The sequence below is a fragment of the Tupaia chinensis genome, unplaced genomic scaffold (genome assembly GCF_000334495.1).
Source record: "Tupaia chinensis unplaced genomic scaffold, TupChi_1.0 Scaffold000362_1, whole genome shotgun sequence".
Taxonomy (NCBI): domain Eukaryota; kingdom Metazoa; phylum Chordata; class Mammalia; order Scandentia; family Tupaiidae; genus Tupaia; species Tupaia belangeri.
Genome location: NW_006159859.1, coordinates 6,744,789 through 6,769,975, shown reverse-complemented (window position 1 = coordinate 6,769,975; position 25,187 = coordinate 6,744,789). Strand labels below are relative to the sequence as shown.

The following is a 25,187-nucleotide window of genomic DNA, read 5'->3' as shown; positions in this document are numbered from 1 at the left end:
CTCGCCAGACAGAGAGAGACATAGAGACAGAAAGCGAGAAATCACCCCCCAGGGGGGATGGTCACGCCGCAATCCCCCCTCCTCCATTCTCCTCTCGGGATCTTGGGCACGCACGCACACACGCCCGGCGTGAGTTTTAAGCCACCGGGTCCGGGACACGAACCGCGGTCGACTACGTGGGAGTCCAGCGACATAGCCATTACGCTAACTGCTGGTTCCCACACTGTATGTTTTGAGAACAAATCAAACTTCAGGGAAGTTTCCAAATGTATAGTTGATCTTTTATGTAAGAACTAGCCTACTAAAAAGAGTCACTCTGGGCCAGCTCTGGGTGTGGTGGTTGAGGTGCTTCATTCTATGTGACTGTCTACGTGGTTGAAGTCCTGGGCCTGGTGGCCTGAGATGTGCACCGGGCACAGCATCTGTGTGTACAAGCCCAGAATCCCGAAGGAGGACGAGATGGAGCCTAAGTGAATGCAATGCGACCTGACTCCATGGGAAGGTGCTTTCTGCTCTCCTCTCTCTTTCTCTTTTGTCTAATGAGGGCACTCACATTTACTACACACACACACACACACACACACACACACACACACACGTGCGTGCACACACGTGCACATACAGTTATTTCTTACAATGTACTCTATGGGTTATTTGCATAAGAATTACTTCAGTGACTTGATAAAGTTTTATCTGCTGAGGTTCATCCTTAAATCATCTGAAAAAATAATCTGCACCTAAAGCAAACATCCATATAAGGTACTCTCATGTAAACTGTTTGGAAAACTAATCAAACTAAGATGATCATCATAAGAAAATGGAGTTTTTTTCAAAATTTAAATTGAATCTTTGTCAGAAACAATTTGGAAAGTCTTCAAAAAGGGTATGGTGAAGAAAGTTATGTTTTTGTAAATTTCTATATTTTGTATGTCAGTGAGTTTAGAAAATATTTTTTCTACCTTTATTTCATTCAAATGTTGTTTCTACATTTAAACTATTTTTATTAATAACTAATTCCAAAAAGAACTTAAAGTGATATTTTTAAAACTGCCTAGACTATATGCACACACAGAATTATATAATATACAGGGAAGATATGAATTACTTTTAAAAATTAGGACCAGTAGATGGCGTAATGGTCATGTCACTGGACTCCCACGAAGTCGACCACAGTTCGAGTTCTAGACCTCCGACTTAAAACTCATGCCTAGCACAAGTGCATGCGTGTCCAAGATCTCAAGAGGAGAACGGAGGAGAAAGGACTGCAGCCTGGTTATTCCCCTTTGGGGGGTCATTTCTTGATTTCTGTCTCTCTGACTCTCTGGTAGTGCACATACTCTATAGCAAAAATAAATCAATAATGTTCAAAGTGAATGTTTATCAGCAATTATAGTCAGAATGTACTATGGCTAAGGATGAGTTTTTCTTCAGTTCATGTCCCAGGTCTAGGCCTTTCTAACTGTGTGATCCAAAGGGAATTCATTTCCCTAAGTCTCAGTGTTCTCATCTGTAAAATGGTACTAACAAGAATACCTATTTCATATTGTTGTTACGAGGCTTGAATGAAAGAGCATAGATAGCCATCTATCTTTGTTTTATTTTGTTCGCTAGAAGGGGTATATACTCAACAGAGACAGACAGAGAGACGAGAAGGGAGAGGAGATTGCACCCTACCATAGGGCACGATCATGCACAATCCCCTCTCCATCTCTCTTCCTTTCAGCATTGCGCGGGCATGCCCACACGCCTGGTGTGATCGGCCATGTGAGATCCAGCCACCTTAACCACCAGGACATGGCACCAGCCTGCCTTCTGTTCTCAATAAATGTTCGTCTTCATTGTTTTAGGGGTAGTTGGAGAAATGGTTAACCTCTGCTACTGACATCAGAATGAACACATTAAGATACCAGGACCTTATTTCATGTCCTCTATTGAAGACATAGCAGATCCTTATTCTACAAATCACAAACAAAAGGGACAATTTTCAAAATAATTTCTTCTTAGAAATAGAAGTCATGAAATTATAATGTTTACAATGATCAGACATACATTGAAATATTTTAAGCCTGCCTTCACTAAATGTTTCAAAGATGCTACTAAATTAAAATGAAAAACTAAAAAAAAAAGAGACTTTGAGGACCAGCAAGTGGTGTAGTGGTTAAGGTGCTGGACTCCCACATGGTTGACGATGGTTTGAGTCCCAAATCCAACAGTTTGAAACTTCAGGCACATGTGTGTGCATACCCAAAATCCTAAGAGGAGAATAGAGGGGAAAGGATTGTGGCATGGCCCTCACCACTTGTGGGGTGAGTTCTTGCCTTCTGTCTCTCTCTGCCTCTCCAGAAAGCTCACATGTCCTATATCAAAATTCTCCTTAAAAACAAAAACAAAAAAAGACTTTAGTATTTGACACTGTTATCAAAACATAGTCTACAAGTCAGAATTTATTCATCTAGTTTTGCATTATGTTAAAATAAAAACTGCAGTTGACTTACAATAAATATATGCAAAATCAATATTTTAAAATCTACATCAATTTTCCTTTCTTAATAACTTTTCTCTTATTATTTCCATTTTTTAGTTCAGTAGTCACTGTCATTTAAAAGTTGTTTTTCTAAGTGATATAGTATAACGAAGAAGATTACCACCGAGGAGGTATTTTTTAATGCACTTCCTTAATAACTTCCTTAAAACTAGGAAATACAATAGAATTTACATGTGTGGTTTCATTCCCATCTACATAATATCATTCCAAATGGCATTGCAATTCCTGCATAAACAGTAGCTATTCTGACCAGTAGTTGTCTACACATTTTTAAAAAAAAAATCACTGCCTTCTGGACCACACAAGAAGTAAGTAATTGAATGTAACATCAACAAAAGTAAACAAAACAGTCTTCTAGGAAAGCCTGTCTTGCTGTGTGTTTTGGGAGGTTTTCCTCACACCACTTCTCAGGAATTTGGGATTCTCCCCCTTTGCCAGATGAAGGCACTAGGGCTCAGAGAAGTTCAGCTTCTGCCTCAAAATCACACAGAAGTTTAATGCTAAGATTTGAACAATGCTGTTCTGATTTCAAATTTACCTCTGTTTATTTTACTATCAACCTATACAGTACAGACTGGCTACACTTAATATTGACAATAACATAAAACTCCTTCAGAAGATTAAGTACAATTGGGACCAGCAGTTGGCATAATGGTTATGTTGCTGGACTCCGATGTAGTTAACCACAGTTCTAGTCCCAGACCTGGTGGCTTAAACTCACACCAGGCGCTTGTGCATACATGCCTAAGATCCAGAGAGGAGAATGGAGGAGAAGGGATTGCAGAATGGCCATCCCCCCTGGGGAGTGATTTCTTGCTTTCTAAAACCCTTTCAAAAAAAGAAAGGTGAAGTACAATTAAACCCTTTAATATTGGGGTCAGCCAATTAGAATTTAAGAATTCTTGAAGTTATGAAAATAAAACTTACATGAGAGTTGTACATCTTCAAATCTCTACCCTGTGCATTATAAATTATATTATTAACTAGTAGAATGCATTTACTTAAGTCACTTTGTTCAAATAGAGAAAAACATGAAAAACTACATCATGACTTTTCCAAGGACCCAGTAGTAGTGGGGGTAGTAGGTAGAGACAGGCTAGTAAATGTACAGTGAGACCTATGTAATGTTAGACAGGAAGAACAAACGCTTCTGAAAAATCACCTCTTGTCACATATTCACATTCATCGATTTCAGCACTGTCCCATCCCCCACCATCCAACATCCTCCGCCACCATTTTCAAAATAAATAAATAAATAAAAACTGGATCCTCTCAGTGTATTTTCTCTTAGCTGATGAGCAATAACAATTTCTTCAAGGAAGTATAAAACACATTGACACACACAGAATCTACAATAGCAGACACCTCTATCAGCTGCAGCCATCTGGGCTTTAGTTTGACCCATGTTTTTGGCAAACTCATGTTGTCCCTCCCATCCAAAAAGCATCTTATCCTAAAAGAAGCTTTTTACTCTTCCTTCCTCCATTTTCCAGGGAATCAGAGGTCAAGTGGATTCTAAATCTGCTAGACTCTGGACTTGAAATACTAAAGATTCATTATTTACTGATTACAACCTCAATGGCTAAATAACTTTCCTTATTTTATTATGCAAAGTCATAAAATATTAAGCTGGTGTTGCAATACAGCCTGTCTCACGTGGCCCTCCACATGAATTAGTCTTTTAATCTTTTCAGTGGAGAATGTAATGTACTATCTTTGAAAATAGACTATGAGGCAACTTTTTGTAGCAATGAGAGGACTACTGAACAGCTGCTGGCGGGAGAATGCTCCAGTAAAGCAATATAATCATTTCGAGTAACAGTTAAGAAGTCTGACTGGTTTCAAGTTTGCCATTAGGTAGCTTAACAGAACCACCATTTAAATTGTTATTATGGTCATAAATCAAATGTTTGCCTTTTGTTGTAAGCAAAACTTCAAATGATGCTGTTAAACATCTGAAAACGGTTACACATTTGAAATAATCATGACAAGGAGATTTCATACATTTTCTTTTTTTTTTCCTTTTTAAATTTGAAGACTTAAGATGCCTAAAGGTTCAATACGCTCAGCACTAGACACATACACATTTCTCAGGATTTTATAAAGGATTTCAAAGTGGCATCATGTGAAAGAAAGGTCAGGTTGAGGTGGATCCAGGATTTTAGTGGAGGAGGATTTGGGGACCGCAGTCTGGACAGGATAGGTGACAGTGGCACAGACTTGGTGAGGAGACACTAGGAAACAGCCTGTGTTAGGGCTTCATCTTTTTGTTTTTTGGAGAGGTTTTTGCTATAGGGAGAGTGTGCTCACCAGAAAGACAGAGAGAGAGACAGAAAGAGAGAAATCACCCCCCAGGGGGGATGGCCACACTGCAATCCCTTCTCCTCCGATCTCCTCCTGGGATCTTGGGAACACATGTACATGTGCCCAGCATGAGTTTGAGACACTGGGTACAGGACTCAAACCATGGTCAACTACATGAGAGTCCAGCGACATAGCCATTACGCCAACTGCTGGTCCCCAAAGGCTTCATCTTGACATTGCATTTGCATAACCAAAAAAATTGCCTGTTTCCATTTAAATTCCATGTTGGTTGGGATATCTTAGGGAATGCTGATGAAGACCATAACAGTGCTATCACCTCATTTCTCCCTCCCCATTTAAGGACTGGAGTCAACCTACCTTCAGTTTATCACTGGAAAATATGGCGCCTGTGACTCCCATTCCCATCCAGTGTTTTTTCTTTCACCCTATACTGATTCAACTTTTCTAGCCTCGGGTTACTGGTGGCTCCACCAGAGGAAAGTAGGATAAGATGGGGCAGTTACTCTCTTCTATGCTTAATATTGAAAATATATCACATATTTAAAATTGCATCAATATTTTCAAAGTAAATTTTATCTCAAGGTCTAATTATTTCCACTTCCTGAAAATGGGGGGTACGAAAGCTAAGACACAGATTGTTAAAGACATGTGCCAAGTATTTTAAGCAATTGCAGCTCAGCTTTACAACAAAGCAAATCCAAGAAAGTCTCCTCGTGGATTAAAACAATTTTATGGAAAAACCTCTGCAGTCAGGTTTTCCCTGATGGCCCACAGCTATGTTGATGTGAAAAACTCCAACGGGAACATTCTTCCAGTGGTTATGAATTATTAATCCACTCTGTGATATAAAGCTACACAAAAGCACTTTATCAATGGGAATCTCGTTCGATCCATAAATAAATTATTTGCCAGAATCGCTCTTGCACTTTTACAATTTGCCACAGACCTGCACCTAGACATCAGAATAAAGCGATTTTGAAAGTCTGTCTTTGAACTCGTGCAGTTTCCACTGGGGAAAAACAAAGTTGTCATTTAAAAACAGATGTTTTTGAACATCTAGGAGACAAATTCCTTTTCAGTCCCTGGTCTTTCTTTGTTTCCTCTCTGATCGGTGTTATTTGTTTAGCCCTAGAACACCAAGATTTATATATCTGATGTTGTTTCTCTGTTTTAGCCTTTGAAAAGCTCAACACAAACTCAGCAGGTCTCCTAAATCACATCTTTCTGTAAGTTAATCTTATATATGCCTAGAAAATTTTTTAGCAACATTTATTTTTACTCCCTAGAGAGTCAATTGACTGTTTGATCCTTTCATTGTATATATATTTTTTATTTCATATTTTAGGTTTTTGCCAAAGGGTGCACATGCTAGCCGGACAGAGAAAGAGACAGACAGAGGGAAATGAGATACTGTCTCCAGGGGGGTAGGCCACACCGCAATCCTTTCTCCTTCATTCTTCTCTTGGGATTTGGGTATGCATGCACACATGCCCAGCGTGAGTTTCAAGTCACTGAGTCCATGACTTGAACTGCAGGAGGCCATGTGGAAGTCCAGGGCATTACCCGTACTTTTCTAACCTACTTCAAAGCCACTGTAAAATAAAGTGAATTTATAAATAATATGAAGAGCCATCATTTTGATGAAAAACAATGAATCACATGCGATAGAATGCTATCTTTTTTATAGGGCGCGTGCACTCACCAGACAGACAGAGAGAGACAGAGAGACAGAAAGTGAGAAATCACCCCACAGGGGGGATGGTCACACCACAATCCCTTCTCCTCCATTCTCCTCTTGGGATCTTGGGCACGCACACACATGCGCCCAGAGTGAGTTTTAAGCTACCGGGTCCAGGACACGAACTGCGGTCGACTACGTGGGAGTCCAGCAACACAGCCATTACGCTAACTGCTGGTTCCCTAGAATGCTATCTTAAGCAGAGGAGAAGCTCATCATCCTTGTGTATTTGCTTGTGTTAAAATATCATAAAGCAAAAATATCTTCCTTTTCAAGGAAATATTTGATTTATGGATTACAAAATCCTCCCTTAAAAAGTTACCAGAATTTATGTTTTGAAAAAAATAAAGTAGTTTTTTGCTTGGTTTGGTTTTACATTGTAAGAGGGTGTGTGCACTTACTAGAGAGAGACGGAAAGACATAGAAAGAGAGAAGAGGGAGAAAGCGCCTCACAATGGCCCATAATCACGGCCCAATCCCTTCTCCTCTGTTTCTCCATCCTGTCGGGATTCGGGGCACTCAGGCACAAATATCTCATGCGCTTTTCCAGCCACCGGAGCTGGAACTTGAACCACATCTAGCCATGTGGGATTTGGCTCCTTTAACCACGAGGGGGCCAGCCCAACAAAGCGGTTTTGAAAGAAAACGTTTTACTTTTTTGAATGGGATAAGTCGATTTGAGTTCAATTAAGAGAACTGTATTAAGTCATTGATAAAAACTTTCAAAAGACTTCACAGACACACACATGATTTCACGGTAGTCAGTATTTCACTATCATCACTGAAAGAAAAGAGAGAGAGTGAAAATGGAAAGCGCCTCTCCCCCCATGGGGAATGTTCACACCGCAGTCCCTGCTCTTCCAGCTCTCCCTTCTTTGCGGATTTTGGACACACACGCACATGTGTCCACTGTGTTCTTTCAAGCCACCAGGCCCAGGACTTGAACTGTGGGGTTAGCCATGGGAGATCCATCTACCTTAACTACCATGGCAGAGGCAGGCCCAAGAGATGAATATTTTCTATTGAAATTAGAGATAAGCCTTTAAAATGAAACCAACACTGAATGTTCTAATATTCTAATTTGTTTATATCCCGAGAACCAGGTCTCTCAACCAAGTTTCAGAATTTATAAGGAACTTCCCTTAAGGGATACCACAATTGCTGGACTACGTCAACAACAATACAATGAGGGATGGGTAAATTGCATTAAATTAACCACAGACAGGGCTGTATGGTTTAGGGTCAAATATGTTGAGCAAAGTAAGAACAACTTGGATGCTAGTCTAGATTTTTGACCATCCCGAAACTATGACACTCTCTGTCTTTTCTTTAAAAGGAGAATAAAAGGCCTGGCCTAGTTCTAACATACTTACTGAAGAAATTAAGGAGACAGAAGACTTTTAACATGAATGTGTCTGTGCCTATCTATATTTGGGAGGAAGGGAAAAACGCAAATGTTACTGAATCCATTTTCATTCCTCACAAGAAGCTATAAAACAGGTGCTCTCATGCCCATTTGAAAGTGAGGAGAAAAAGATCCAGAGGAAACTGGCAACGTTTGAGTCAAGCCTCTCCCCAGTTAAAGCGTGCGATCATACAACTCAACCTCGGCCAATAAGATTGCTCATCCATATTTTCTTCTGCTGCATTTCCTTTATTGATTTTACTAGTATTGATATTAAATGTTGGGTAAGGATGGTAAATTAGCAAAAAGAATGACAATACTTAAACTTCCCAATATTGAAAATAGTCATTTTCAGTTTTTGAGAGGTTTTTGCTATAGGGTGCATGCGCTCGCCAGAAAGACAAAGAGAGACAGAGAGACAGAAAGCAAGAAATCACTCCCCGCAGGGGGGATGGCCATGCCACAATTCCTTCTCCTCCATTTTCCTCTCAAGATCTTGGGCGCACACGCACACGTGCCTGGTGTGAGTTTAAGCCACCGGGTCCAGAACTCGAACTGTCATTGCCCACACTGGAGTCCAGCAACATAGCCAATACACTAACTGCTGGTTCCAGAAAATAGCCATTTTGTCCCAGAAAGTAGCCATTTTTTAAAAAGTTGCTATGAGGGACCAGCAGTTGTCATGTACTCACCTTTCTGCTAGAGGGTGACATGGTTTACAATAAGTTAAGATTTGCTTTCTAACACAAAATTAGATTATTCTAAAGAAATGAGAAGACATGTAATGGTATGGCATACCTGATGAGAAGTATATTTTCAAATCTTCGACCTCACCACAACATCTATAAAGTAAGCATTAGTCGTTCCCCTCCATACTTCAGAGACACTGTAAAGATTTCTGGAGCCTGGCTGACCAGCGCGGAGCCAGTCAAGTCATGAAGCCGCCATCGTCTTATCTGGGAAAATCAGGCCTTGCCAATTAGCTAGCGGCACTAATTCTAGAAGAAGCTGCACAGATCTGGCTTGAGAGATGAAAAACGACCCCTTTACTTCAGCATGCATCACTGATGGGGCTCACGGAGCTTAAGCAGCATATCTGCAGCATTATCAAGAGTAATTTCTTAATTTAACGAAGATTTACTGAGCATCTGTGTCGAGCCAGCCCTATCAGAGATGCAGCGCATACAGCAGAACAGATGGGGACCTTTCCCCTCAAGGAACATATATTCTAGAAGGAAGACACCCCAGAAACAAGATAAAGAGGTAACATATGTGTCACATCGGCCATGATCAGGGTAAAGAGAAACAGAAAAAAGGAAAGAGAAAAAGGCAGGTCAGAGGGAAGGAGGACTTCACTAGGTGACTTTGCAAAAGGGTGTGAGGACATGAGAAATCAGTCATGGTCCAGGGCACAGCTGGCACCAAGGCTCTGGGGCAGGGATGCCTAAGGCAGGGCCCGGAGCTCTCCATGGCTGTGGAGCAAGCTCACTGAAGAGAAGCCAGGAAAAACAAAGTCAGAAACGCAACTCACAAGAAGTCACTGCTAGTCTCAGTGGCCACTGGAAGGATTCGCCTTTTACTCCGAGTAGGATGGGAAGTTTCCGAACAAACATCATCTGAAAGATTGCTCTCACTCTGATGGCTAGACAAAACCAAAGCAAATAAGAAGAGAAGCCAAAATGCCAGTTTACTCATTCATTCAACAAACACCCATTTTGTTGCCACTATGGTCCAAGTACAATGCTCAAGGCTTTTGAGGCCCGTTAGTGAACATAGCAGATAGCAGGAGAAAGACTGATAAAACGTAATCGCCATTATATTAAAGATCCGCAAATGAAACCACTCTTACTGGCACCTGTCAGTGTAGTGTATGCATTTTATTTAAAGTAATGGGACAGAACGAGCTTTTCAGTGGGACAGTGCAGATTTAAAATGAGAAGAGTGTCCGGAGCTGACTTCATGGAGGAAGATTAGATGCTGAGGAAGGAGGCTGGCTAGTCCTACAGAGGAGGCACTTGATGGGCTACCGCAGAGACGGGATGAGGCAGGTGGCTACGGTTAATAAATTAGTAAAGGTAGATTAGTCCTTATTAAGAACGTGAGACAGGAGCCCATCCCTGAAGTATAGGAGGCAATTATCCAAATGGATGTCCACAAGAAAGAGTGGTCCATGGAGAGGGAAGAGCCCAGGGCAACAGCTCTAAGGCAGATGTGTCCTGGCAAGTTCTGGAAGCTCTGGAACTAGGAGTCGAGCAGGCAAGGAAGGAGATGTCAGAGATGGAAAAGAAGATGTCTTCGATAATTCAAGGGAAGGGTGATGGTGTCTTAAGTGAAGGGAGAGATGGCGGACATGGTGAGAAATGATTCACTTATGGGTCTATTTTGAAGAGACCATCAGCAAACACTGACACATTTGAACATAGGCTGAGAAAGCGGGCAAGGAATTCAAGAAGATTCTAAGATGTTTTCACCTGGACAATGAGACAGTTGGAATGGAAGTAACCTGAGAAGATGACTAAAAATGGAACAGCTTTCACTAGGGAGCTCATATTTGGAAATGTAAATAAAATATCTATCAGAAAGCCAAGCAAATGAGTAAGTGGTCGGTTATTTAGACACTGAATTCAGAGAGATACATGGGTTGAAAAGAAAATTTTGTCATCATCACTATATGTTATTTATTTAGTGCCATGAGCTTGACTGAGATCTTCAGGGGAATAAGGGTAGACTGAAAGAGAGGTGTTTTAAGAATGATTCTGGGATGTTCCAGCATTCAGAGTGTGAGGAGATGGAGAGGCGTGTGCAAAGGAGGAAGAAATTGGTTCACGAAATTAAAAAGGGATAAAATGTCACAGAGCATAATGACTGGAAATCCAAAGGAAGAAAACATTGAACAGAAATGAGATCGGCTAGGTCACGTGGTCCTTTGGAGTGACACAGGACAAGCACTGAGAAATGGCCTCTGGATCTCGCAGTGTGCCTCTCCTGGGGTCTGGCGAGAGCAGTCGTATTGGGTTGCTGGGAGCCAAGCCTGATGGGACTGGATTGAAGAGACAATGAGAAGAAACAAAGCAGGCAGAAGCAGCTCTTTCGAGAAGTTTTGCTGAAAAGAGAAAAAATAAGAGGCAGTAGTTGAAAGGAGGGGAATATATTCCCTCTCAGGGTTAAGAAACCAAAATGAAGAATTAACAGATTATAAATCTGTTGACACCCTTATCACTTTACCTTGTAATTCTTCAATCACCAGCATGAAAACAATATAGAAAGAGGAAGGCAATATAGAAAGAGGAAGCCATCTTTTTTATTTTTTGTCATGGACTATAGGGTGTGTATGCTTACTGTAGAGAGACACAGAAAGAGAGAGGGAAAGTGAGAAAGCACGCCCCAGGGGTGATGAGCACACCACAATGCCTTCTTGTCCGTTCTCCTCTCAACATTTTGGGTATGCACGCACATGCACCCGGAGTGTTTTAAGATCTGGTACTTGAACTGTGTGGTGAACCATGTGGGACCCAGCTGCCTCAACCACCGTACCACGTCTACTGGCCCAGAAAACAAATATTTACATAGTCAAAATTATATGCCCACAACAGTACAGAAGGAATTAATAATAATTATTATTTCTTATGATAAAGAGCACATGTATACGCATGAGCGAGAGAGTGAGAGAGAGAGAGAGAGACAGAAGATGCTTGACAGAGTCTTGACACGCTACAAATCCACTTTCCAGGCACTCTGGCTCTAGGATCCTGAGTGTCCCTGGCATGTGTTCAGGGATACCAGCAGACTGAGGCCTGAAGTCAGCAATATGGTGTCCAGCCTCAGAGGACACTTGCATTACTCTGCACTACAGTGGCTGGGACTAGTCATTTTATAATAAGTAATCCTACTCTGTGCTGTGTTCAGATTAAACACAGACCGTGGGAGTCAGATTGCTGGACTCAAATTCCACTTTTACCATAAATTGACTTTGTAAGCCATCCCTACAAACCTCAGTACTTTCTTTTTTTTAAGAATTTTGCCGTAGGGTTCCATGCACTCACTGGAGACAGAGAGAGGGTAAGTTAGAAATCAGCCCCTAGAGGGGATGGCCACCTGTAATCCCTTCTCTTGCATTCTCCTCTCAGGATTTTGGGCATGAATGCACACACATGATTTTCAAGCCACTAGGTCTGGGACTGGAAGCATGGGCGGCCATGTGGGAGTCCAGCAATGTAAACCACTTTGTCACCTGCTGGCCCTGATAATTTTTTTTTTACTTCCCACTTATGTGCTCCTCTCCTTACTTAAAATTAGCTACTCGTGCCTTAGACTACTTAAAGCCTAAAAGCACTAGAAAATATTTACCATATTCTATACCTGAGATATTTTAAGGATCGTTTTAATTCATCCTAGCCCATGCCATGTGCCAGGTTTTCTCTTCCTTTTCTACCCTCAAGTTCCTAATTCAAACTACCATCTACCTTTATGGGTATAATAAAGAGCTGCGCCTTAGATTTATTCATCTTTGCAACACAGAGCCCTCCTCAGGGCCTCAGCAGTTCACTATAGTCACTAACACAACCATCTCTCACAACTAATGAGCTTCTTGAGCAGTTTTTCATTCTAATGATGACAAAGTGCAAGCCGCAGACGATGCCGTGAAAAATGGATTCCACGAAATTCTTCTAAGCACACAGATATTTTTCAAAACTATTCCTAGAGTAGTTGCCTCAAAATCGAATGGAACTATAATATAAAGGATTGAAATGATAACTTTTAAAAAAGATGGAAAAGAAAGAAGCAGTAAATTCATCAGAGGATGAATCATGTCTCTGGAAATCTAGCACCAAAACAATGAGACCAAATCAAGCTTCCGGTGCATATTCGGTATATATCGAATATGCACCATGGGCATAATTGGCCATCAATAATCCTTTCCTGATACACATCTGTGCCTGTCTTTAAAATTTATAAAGCCCTTTAATTCACAGTGTTTTGTTCAATAAATTTAAAAACATACTAATAGAAAGAAAACAGAATCCAAAAATAATCATAGGCTTTTTGTTTTTGTTTTCAATGTTTTATGTGCACTCTCCAGAGTGAGAGACAGAGAGAGAGAGACAGAGACAGAGAGAAAGTAAGGAAGCACTCCCCCCGGGAGGGGGGCCGATGGGAAATGGCCACAACAGGATCCCTTCTCTTTGTTTCTCCACCCCTTCAGGATCTGGGGCACGTGTACGCATATGCACAGTGTGTTTCTCAAGCCGCTGGGTCTGGGACTAGAACCACTCCTTCAGCCCTGTGGGATAAGGCTTCCATAACTGCACCAGCTGGCTGGCCCCACAGGTTATTTTTTAAAGAAACACTCAAGAGATCAAAAGCTCAGCAAGCAATTAAATGTTTTTCTCCCTTTAATATCATCTTCACACCCCATCCACTCCACTGCCATTGCTGTTCTTACACAAGGAAGCTGTACCCCTGTAAACTCACACACTGTCCACACTCATAAAGCAGCGAGCGCTTCTGAATTGGACAGTGTCATGGCTAAGGGGAGGGCCCCCAGCCTCGTGTGCACTTCGATGGTCCTCTGCTCCCTCCTCTCTCAGTCTCCCCTTCCCCCCTGCTCCAAAAACACTTCCGTGTCCTCCTAGTTTGGAACTGCTGCTGCCCTCACTACACAACCCCTAGGAATGCACCTGATCTGCTCCTGGCATTGACTGAGGCAGACGAATATCGTGTTTCCTTTTAGTTCACATAATACATAATAATAATCATGAAGACTTTTCAACTACAAATAATAAGGTGAAAACAAGATTATTAAGAATACACACACACACACACACACACACACACACACACACACAAACACACACATCCTTACATAGCAAAGAGCCTTTTGCTGACCTGAAACCACTCGGATCGCTCTGGCTTGATAGAACAATAGTTATAAATACAAATGCAGAGTTCTACAAGTCTGGATGGAGTTCCCTTTGTGAGATCTTAGCTAGTTATTTAACTTTTCTACTATAATAAAATGGAAATTGTATTATTAGTGTTGTAAGAGCAAATATTAAGATGCCTTTTAAATAAAAAATTATCACTTAACCCAATGACCAAACATAGCATTACTCAATAATTTTAAAATAATAATAGTAATTATATTCATTATTATAGACCAAGCTTTGTTGCCTAAATTTTTCTTGTGAGGAAAAAAAAATAATAAGCTATGCAGATATTTACTATGAAGTGCACCAATCATGATTCTAAACCCTTTGGAAGAAAATAATTTCTAAACTTCATATCCAGCACGAACCTTACAAATATTTCCATCATTGTTCTTGGAAATCTTTTTTGTATCATTGTGAAAATAAATTAATTTATTATTTAATTGTTAAAAATCACTTCTAATCTTTATGAATTATGGACTACTTACCTAATATTCTTTTTAAATTTCATTTATTATTATTATTATATTATATTATATCATGCGTGCTCACCGGAGGAAAAAAGAGAGAGAGATAAGGGGGGGATGGGAGTGAGAACACAAGCCACCAGATCCAGGACTCAGACTGCAGTTGGCCATGTGGGAGGTTAGCACCTTTAATCACACCATGCCACCTACTGGCCCAACTTATCTAATATTCTAAACATCTTTAAATACATTAGTTCTAATGGTTCTTTTCTTTTCCTTTCTTTCTTTCATTTTTTTCTGAATGGCCAACATCTTGTACTAAGACCAATGGTTCTTTCCCTGTGTTCCATGCATAAACTTCTAGGCAAAATAGAGACCTACTTCAGGAGGTGTGAAAAATAAAATCTGCTTTTATAATAATGCAAAACATCATTTGTCTTGTTCACTGTGTGGACATTCACGATAGCGGGACAAAACAGTGATGGGGACAACTGCGGGTGCACTAGCACTAAAGAAAGTAGCTCCAAAGGATTTGTTCAGTAATTGTGCTCCTCATTTCCTGGTACCCACAATACAATAAAATGCCACTTTCACTTAAAAATTTGAACAAGTTTCCTTAAAGAAATAGCACAATAGAGGCTAGCATATAGCATAGTTTACATCGCTGGAGTCCCACATGGTCGACTGTAGTTCAAGTTCTGGACCCAGCGGCTTGAAACTCATGCTGGGCACATGTGGGCACGTGCCCAAAATCCCAAGAGGAGAATGGAGGAGAAAGGATTGTGGCAGGGCCATCCCCCCAAGGGATGGTTTCTCGCTTTCTGTCGCTGTCTCTCCAGGGAGCACATGTGCCCAATTTTTTTTGTTTGAAGTAAGATTATTACTTTATTAAATCTGGATTGAAATCTTGATGTCTGCTCTGTGCAACAATGGGCAAAAATGTGCACAAAGAATCATTGCTCTGTACCTAAGTCCTGTGACTGTCTCCAGGAAAAGCATGTGTGTGATTACATTGCCAGCTGAACTACCCAATTTATTTGTGGAATATCATTTTCATTAGAAAGAAAGACTTCAGAAACTATGTGAGATTTTTTGTTTGTTTGTTTGTTTTAGATATGTATCTTTGGAAGACATTTTTTGTTAAAGAATTATGTTTAAATTTATATATTATTGTTACTCTTTTTAAATTTGCTATAGGGCATGTGTGCACACCAGGAAGAGACAGACAAAGAGAGAGAGAGAGAGAGAGGAAGAGAAAGTGAGAAAGCAAGCCAGCTGCCAGGTCTGGGACTCAAACCACAGTTGGCCATGTGAGAGTTCAGCACCTTAACCACCATGCTACCTGCAGGCCCCTACTTTTTTTTTTTTTTAATAAAGGGAACCTGACACTTCAAGAAAAACAATGAACAATATGTGATCCTAATGACAATATTTGAGTTTTCAAGTAAAAATTCTAATTTTAGAATACTTCTAACAGCACAATGAAGTTGAGAGTCAATATAATGTAGGACTGAGCAAGGACATTGGAGAATCCATTTATATTCTACTCAGCCAGACATTGCATATTTTTGAAAATGTAACATTATAGTGCTATTTTTTTGATTGGGGAAAAAATAAATATGTTATGTATTTAATGAAGTTTCAAATGTATTAGTAACTATTTCTAAATTTCTCCATTTTAATGTTCAAAATGGCAAATATCAATAATAGATAAAACAAACTTATGTAAAAGTTCCCAGGGATCTTTGACAATTATTTTTTAGAGAGATTTTTTTTTCACCTAAGGCACATGCACTTGCCAAAGAGACAGAAAGACAGAAAGGGAGAAAATCAACCCCCAGAAGGGGATGGCTACACCGCAATTCCTTCTCCTCCATTCCCCTCTCAAAATTTTGGGCACACACGCACATGCACCAGGTGTGAGTTTTAAGCTGCCAGGTCCAGGACTTGAACCGCGGTCAACTACATAGGAGTCCAGCGATGTAACCATTATGCCATCTGCTGGCCCTGACCTTTGACAATTTTTAAGAGCATGGAGGGGTCCTAAGATTAGCAAATTTCCAGACTGCAGCCTGGTGACTACCTCAATGTATGTACATTGCCACCTTCCATGTAAACTGAATTCCACAGACCTCCATTCTAAGTTGCCCTTTTTGAGTTTTCTGGCAATTCTCAGATCTTTGTAGAGCAGGAATAATTAATATACTCTGTCTTTAGTTCAGTTCATAAGCAGGATCAACTTCACTAACTCCCTCCACTTCCCCGAGGCACAGAACCTATGTTCTGATCTTAACTCTCTACCATCTCATTGAGAAAACATGCACAGAGCCCCTACCACACATCAGCTTATGTGCCAGGCTCTGCAGTAACAAAGATCAATAAAGCAAAGAGGCCTCTGAGCAGATGGAGTCCAACCAAGTCTGGAACACACTGAAAGAGAAATGCTTAAAGAAGTACTACATCTCTGCTTTTCATTGAACCTAGAAAAACAGTATGAACTATATGCACTCTTTTGATGATAAAAAAAAAAAGACAGAATAAAAGGATAATAAATCTTGTGCCTGCAACCAAGAGCCATCCTTCAAAGTCATTCCTATGCATGCCAAATCTTTAGATATGACTGGCCAAGGAAGGGAAGGTGGACAGCTGGACAGGTCTCTGGAATGAGCAATATCGGAGTCATACTCCTCAGTTCTCACCTCCCCTCAAAGTGTCAGAGCTAGAGAAAGAATGCGGATGAAATTGATTCTCTTTTACTTGCTGACCCTCTGCTTCCCTATGGAATGTGATCAGTCATGACTCTGGCCAGAAACCTGAGTAAGCAACCCAGACTCTTATCAGTGTGCATGAATACATGTTTAAAACTGCACTGGACAAATCTATACTTGGAAACACACAATTGGGGGAAAAAAATCATCTCTAAGAACCAGAGGCAATGTATATGGTCTTTTGGCAGAATCTCCATAAATTAATTATTTGAGAAAGGAAAAAGTACATTATTGTGTATACTTTAAAGATACAACCAATAATAACATGAAATTCTAGCTCTCAACCACTGTTTTCAATATTCTTTGGAGAAACACATTTGCTTTTAATTTGGGGAGTGGTTGGAGCTTGGGAATTCAAACTTGGTTTACAATTTCAGCACTTTAGTTCACAAGATATTCTGACTAACATACACACACACACACATACACACATATATACACAAATATGTGTGTACATATATATGTGTGTGTATAGAAACTCATCATATTGAAATCTCTCTGGATTTCAAAGTAAACAGAGTATAGAGAATATGAATGATAACTTTTCATATTGGTGTTGCTTGAGGTTAAAAAAGTAATAGACATGTCAACCCATTTTACTAATTAAATTGCTTATAATTTATTTTTAATCTTTATGCCTATTGCAGGGGCAGCACTATTTAATACAGCTAAGCTAAACCAATCTTTGCACACCTAATGAGTAAGTAACAAGTTAGCATAAATCTTCTAATGATAGCAATAAACATTTATTCTTATTCTCCATTCTAATAACACATAGTGCACTGAACCAAACACCACCATCTAATAACACAATTTGTTTTAGTTTAATAAATTCATCTAATGTCTGGAATGACCCAGTTGCCTGGATTCAATAAATATTTTCATTTTCAAACTAATCAAATGAAGTTGAGAGTCAATATAATGTAGGACTGAGCAAGGACATTGGAGAATCCATTTATATTCTACTCAGCCAGACATTGCATATTTTTGAAAATGTAACATTATAGTGCTATTTTTTTGATTGGGGAAAAAATAAATATGTTATGTATTTAATGAAGTTTCAAATGTATTAGTAACTATTTCTAAATTTCTCCATTTTAGTTCTCATTTAGTTCTCATTTAGGAACTAAAAACAGAGAAGAAAGGTAGGCAGAAAGAAATGGGGTAGGTTCAGGAGGGATAACACCAAGTTAAAATAAAACTACATAGGAGTCATGGGCTGGGTTAAACTAAACAGCTCAATATATAAGCCTCTGTTAAGATCTTTTGGGTTGACCCCATAGCCAGATCCCACACTGGTCAACCATGGTTTGAATCTCAGCCCCAGTGGCTTGAAATATAAGCCAGATGAATGTGTGTGAGTGTGTATCCAAAATTCCAGCAGGACAGAGAGATGGGAGAAAAGGGGTATAGAGTGACCACACCCCATCTGGAGTGCTTTCTCCCTCTCATTCTCCTTTTGCTTCTTTACCTCTCTCTGGTAAGAGCACACACTCTCTGGCAAACAAACAAACAAACAAAAAATATATATATATGTTTATATATATATATATATATATGATATATATGTCATATATATCATATATATATATGTTAATGTATCTATATTACCCAAATATATATATATAATCTTTTAGAAAATAGTTTTGTGGGTCAGAAGGTGGCATGGAGGTTACGGTGCTGGATCCCATATAACAGATCTGGTAGTCGAGCTCTGCACCCAGAGGCTTGAAAACCACACCAGGTGCACATGCACACATACCCAAAATCCTGAGAGGAGAGTGGGAGAGAAAGGATTGAAGCATGGCCATCCCCCCTGCAGGGTAATTGGGTAATTTCTCACTTTTCTTCTCTTTCCATCTCTCTCTGTCTCTTTGAAGCAAGTGCACACTCCCTACAGCAAAACTAAAATAATAATAATAATAATTCTAACTCAGTAAAAGAGGTTATCTGGCCTAGAAATCTTTGAGATATATATCTATATACACACACATATATATGTGTGTGTGTGTGTGTGTGTAAAATATAACTGAATTGCGCTTTGAATCACATTCTCAGAATTATATCTCTAGTAAGAATTAAATCTCTATTTACTTCTCAAATGCCCGCTAAGCCATGACCACACTGCTCCATGTACGGAACTTACATAGCCAGTTATCATGAGGGGAAGAAAAAGAAAAGAAAAATTTTAAAAGACAACAATAATAAATATCCTTTTAAGTGAAGAGAATCATCCCCCTCATCCCCCCACAAGAAAAGAAAGCAGGAAAACAAACACATGAGCCTCAATTTCACTAGCATGTTGTGTCTGGGTCGCTGCCAAGGATCACAAACCACACTTGATATTTTGCGTGTTTGGCAGAGTGACACTCGAATGTCTTTGAGGAGAGTAGGGAGGGAGAAAAAGGACTCAGAAAACAGCAAACAAGAGCTTTCCAGAGCATAGCTATACCATTTCTACTTGATTATCAAAACAACATTGGAAGTAGTTTAATTAAAAAACGAATCAATGGTATGGGGAGACAAAAGCCTAAGAGATACCGCAGGGAAGGCCAAACCCGGCATTCTGGGGCTTAGACTCTGAAACCCTCATTTCTTACCCACCAGCAGGCAGAATGGCATGTACCTATACCACGGCATTGGACAACATGGTTTGACTCACAAATAGCCTCCAATCTCTGACCTTTCACGATGAATTACACGCTTTACTTCATGAGGGAAGGGGAAGGATTACCCTAAGTCAGAAGACAGCGCCTAACATGTGAGGACAGATGAAATCAGGAATCTCCCCACACTTGGCTCAGCACATTAAAATTAGTCACTGTCTATAACGAAACCGCCAAGGCTGCTGAGGATGTGAAAGTTAATACCGGCCTGATGTAAACTGTCAGTCCATTTTCCGTTGCCACTCCCCCTAAAAAGTTGTGAGTAGTTGGCTGATTTCTCCCAAAGCCCTTCATCTGGAAAAGAAATTTCTTAATTCCACAACTGCCCATTTTCTAGCAGACTCCCTTACTGAGAGGTTTTTAGGTTAGGTCAGTGATATAGCTGAGCTCAATGAATTTTTTTTTTTAAACTCTAAAATGATTGAAGATCTTTCTCTAGCCTTATGTATACAACTGGCATGAGGGTGACTATTAAGAGCAAAATGTTCTGGTTTGGTTTTAACCAGGAGGAAAGCTCATTTTTATATAACTCTTTGTTGGTGTTCATCACAGAACATTTCTATGTGCTCCTGTTTATCAAATTAACCATAAACAATAAAGGTAAATGATTTCGGAGAGTCAATATAAAGCAAACGATCTCTCTAAAAAAATCTCATCCACAAATAATAAAATGACAGCAAAATGATTACCTCTGCTCTCTGCGTTCTGGGAAAAGCAGTTGATTTTTCGATGGCATACACATCCACCAGGTAAAGACATGCTCCTTGCTCCCGGTCCAGAATGGCTGCAGTCTGAATGATGCCCGAATGCCGGCCGATGGTAAAGAGACGTCCCACAGTCTTCTCTTCACAGCGGACGGACACAATGTAGTACTCCACGGGGGCTTCCGATCCTCTGGGGCTAGCTGCTTCTATTGATATGACATTGGTGCCGATGGGTTCCCCTTCCTTCAAAATGGTGATGTATTTGGGTTGAGTGAAAACGGGTCCATCAAGGCCCTGAAGAATGATGGTCAATTCGGTGGTGGATTTCCTCCTCTCAGGGCCAAGGTCTGTGGCTGAAACGATGAGGTTGTAGATCAGCTGGGAAGGCACCAGGGCTGAAGCCACTCTCAAGTCACCACTATACCGATCCATGATGAAGGTGTCTGTGTCCCCATTGACGATCTCATACTCCACCTCTCCGTTGGCCCCTTCATCCGGGTCAGCGGCCATAATTGTTGTCAGAATGGAACCAATCACAGCGGAGGGGTCTGCAGCCAGGGCGTTTTGAGATATGAACATCGGGACGTTGTCATTGAGGTCTGTAACCAAAATGGTCACATTTTTCAAAGCATACCTTCTAGTTTCTATCGGCACAGCTTGATCATTGGCTTTGACAGTTAATTCAAAAAGATTGGCAAATTCCCGGTCTATTTCAGCATTGGTATATATAGTTCCCTTCACTTGGTCAATGCCAAAGTGGTTGCCCCTTGGCATCTGTTGAATGATTGTGTAGGAGAGCTGACCATTAATATCTGCATCCGGGTCGTGTGCGGTCACTGAAATGACAGACGTCCCAATGGGAATGTTCTCAACGATGGACTTGAAAATATCTCCAGGAGGAAAGCTAGGGGGATTGTCATTAAAATCCCTCACATGTATAACCACTGACATCGTGGATGAACGAGGGGGTCTTCCTTTATCTTTCGCTGTTATATTTAATTTGTACAAAGACTGTGTCTCAAAGTCCAATTTTTTGGCAAGGAAGATGCTCCCAGTGTTTGGGCTAATGCTAAATGTTCCGTGGTTGTTAGTCCCAGTGATGCTATACTGTAAGTCAGCATTGTCACCTGAATCAGAATCAGTGGCAGTAACAGAAGACACAAGTTCCCCAATTCTCATGTTTTCCAAAACATCAACAAATAGTGTTGATTTGGGGAAAGAAGGAGTATTGTCATTTTCATCTAAAATATCAATGCTTAGGGTACAGGTGGAATTGAGGGAGACGGTCCCTGAATCCACTGCTTGAATAACCAGGGAATAGGCAGGTGTTGCTTCGTAGTCTAATGTGCCAATCAGCGTCACCTGGCCAGAGTTACTGTCTATAGCAAACTGTCTTTCTTCATTTCCCTTTATTACAGAATAATGAATAAGTCCATTACTACCTTCATCCACATCTGAGGCAGAGACTCTTAAAACTTGTGTCAAGTTGGCTGCTGACTCTGAGATTGTAGCTTGGTAAAAGTCCTTTAAGAACTTGGGAGCATTGTCATTTATATCCTTCATGTAAACATGCACAGTGGCCTGATCCTTGAGGGGCTGAGGGAGGCCCTGATCTGTTGCGATGACTGTAAAACTAAACACTGCAGTCCCTCGCCGCCTCATAAGGGACTCCCTGTCAAACTGATGGGTATTAGTGATCTCCCCACTGACAGCATGCAGCTCAAAATCTGGCTGCACCATTTCGAAAGAATACCTCACTTCTCCATTAGGCCCAAAGTCTTTATCTATAGCATTTACTTTGCCCACAAAGGATCCCGCTCTCTGCTCCTCTTCGAAGTAAAATGTGTAATTGGTGCTGTTAAAAAGAGGTCTGTTGTCATTGACATCTTCTAGAATTACAGTAACATTCACAGTAGCACTCAGGGGCTCCACTGCTCTGTCGGAAGCAACAACTACTAAAACATATCTGTCTTGAAGTTCACGGTCCAGTTCACTTTTTATATACAATTGACCATCTGGGAATATGCCAAAGGCATCCCCTGTATTCCCTTCTGCAATGGTGTACGAAATTTCACCATTTGCTCCTGAATCCTTATCAGAAGCTTGCACTTGAAAGAATCGAGAATTCACAGGTTCTGACTCGGAAAGGGTGACCTCATAAGAGAGCTGGTCAAACACTGGTGGGTTGTCGTTTACATCATGTACATAAACCGTTAGGATGACACTGGAGGAGCGCTGGGGGACGCCCATATCAGACGCCAAGATTTCTATCTGGTAGGAGCCCACGTGAACATCCAGAGGCCCTAGCAGACTGATATTACCATTCTTTTCATTGATAGCAAACAGGTTCTTGGGGTTTTGCCTCAGACTATAAAGTACCATGCCATTGACACCTTCATCGGGGTCCACAGCTTTGGCTTGGAAAATGCTGTGCCCTGCCTGCCAGTTCTCCACCACATTGACACTCTCCACTGCCTGCAAGAAATGGGGCGAGTTGTCATTCAGATCCTTCACTGTTATGTTAACCACGGTGTCCCCAGCCACTGTGCCCCCACTGGCCACCACTTTCAGCTGATAAAAGGATTGCTCTTCTCTGTCAATCACACTCGCGGTGGTCAGCTGCCCAGTGACCTGGTTGATAGCAAACATACCTTTCTGGTCCCCAGTCGTAATGAGATAACTGATGTTGGAATTGAGATCCATGCTGGAGGCAGACACACTACCCACGTGATATCCCAGAGCCACGTTTTCAAAGACCACAAAGCTGTAGGCAGCCTGGCTGAATACAGGTGGGTTGTCTTGAGTGTCCAAAACAGTGATGGTGACTATTGCCTGATTGGGAGACTGTAAGTTCCCACCATCGGTAGCCACAATTTGCAACTGGTAAGCAGTTTTCTCTTCTCTGTCTAGGGCCATTTTTGTAGAAATAACCCCACTCTGAGCATTGACCTGAAAGCGAGACCTGTCCCCAGCTGATAGGCTGTATTTGACAGTCCCATTGGGACCCAAATCTGGGTCAGTGGCAGACACCGTGGTGATGTAGCTACCTCCAGGTTCATTTTCCTGAATATGAGCAAAGTACTGGACCGGGTAGAACACAGGGCTGTTGTCATTCACATCTAGAAGACTCACATTGATGCGAGCCACTGAGGACTGAGGAGGGGAGCCCAGGTCTGTGGCCAGAACCAGCAGGGAGTAGAAGGCTTGCTCTTCTCTGTCCAAGGAGGAGATAGTGCTCAACCTCCCCGACACAGGATCCAGGCGGAAGGACCTCTGGTCAGCCTCAGCCTCTTGTAGGGAGAAACGCACGGTCCCATTGTCACCCAGGTCCCCATCAGTTGCCCGGAGCACCAGTAGTTCTGTCCCTGTTGGGGAATTTTCAACCACAGACACATTATACCCCTCGGGCTGGCTAAACACTGGCTTCTCATCATTCACATCCAGGAGAGTTACTACAAGCTGGGCATAGGAAACCTTGGGATGAACCCCCTGGTCCCGGGCACTGATATTCAGCACAATCTGGGAAGCCAGTTCACGGTCCAGGCCCCCAGCAGCCCCCGTGGTCACCAGGCCGCTGTGCTCACTGATGTGGAACCACCCCAGGCCGTTGCCAGAGACGATGCTGTACCGCAGGTTGGCATTGAGACCAGAGTCGCCATCGGTGGCAGAGACCCCACACACGTAGCTCCCCGGGGGCGCCTCCTCGCTCAGGTTCACTCGGTACACTTGCTGCGCAAAGACAGGAGGATGGTCATTGATGTCATTGACGAAAATCACCAGGCTTGCTACAGAGGAGCGCGCCCGGACCGCCGCGGCAGGGGGCGCCCCATAGTTATCAGAGACGGAAACCGTGAGGTTGTAGGATGGGATGCGCTCGCGGTCCAGGGCGCTGGCCACCTTGATCAGGCTCAGGTTGGGCACTTTGCTGCTCTGCACTTCGAAGTGGCGCTGCTCATTGCCCCCAAGAATCTGCACCGAGATGTTCCCGTTGGCCGCGGGGGAATCCGCGTCAGTCACGGTGAGCAGAGCCACCACGGTGCCCACCTGCGCGTTCTCGTCCACCGAGGCGTAGCGCGAGGTGGCGGGGAAGTAGCGGAACTTCACTACCGGGTCATTGTCGTTCACGTCCAGCAGCTGGATCAGCGCCTCCGCGCGCCCGGTGAGCGAAGGCACGCCTCGGTCCATCGCCTGCACCGTGAGCGAGTACTGGCGCCGAGCCTCGAAGTCCAGGGGCTCCCGCACCGTGATGAGTCCCGTCTCCGGGTCCATTTGGAAGGGGGTCCCCTCGTCCTGCAGCCGGTAGCGGATGTCTGCGTTGGTGCCCTCGTCCGCGTCCGCCGCCGCCACCTGGAGGACGCTGGAGCCCACAACCGCGTCCTCGGGCACCCCCGCCTGGTAGTGGGAACTGCCAAAAACCGGGGGGTTGTCATTAATGTCCTGCACGGTCACGTTTACCTGGAGGTAGCCCCGCCGCTTCGGCTCGCCCTTGTCCTCCACTTCCACCAGGAGCTGGTACTGCGGCGTGACCTCGCGGTCCAGCCCGCCCTTGGACACCAAATGCAGGAAGGCGCCTTCGCCGCTCGGGTTCAGGGTGATGTCCAGGCGGAAGCGGCCCGCCCCGTTGCCCCCGGGGAGGGGGGAG

The 25,187-nt window shown here is 42.1% G+C and overlaps 1 protein-coding gene across 1 annotated transcript in view; it reads right to left on the bottom strand.

Moving 5' to 3' along the window:
- FAT4 (FAT atypical cadherin 4) overlaps nt 1-25,187 on the bottom strand; it is a 177,520-nt gene that overhangs the window by 150,272 nt on the left and 2,061 nt on the right. Inside the window, exon 2 of the mRNA XM_006153139.2 lies at nt 20,531-25,141. Coding sequence (XP_006153201.1) covers nt 20,531-25,141 — 4,611 coding nt within the window. The remainder of the gene's footprint in view (nt 1-20,530; nt 25,142-25,187) is intronic.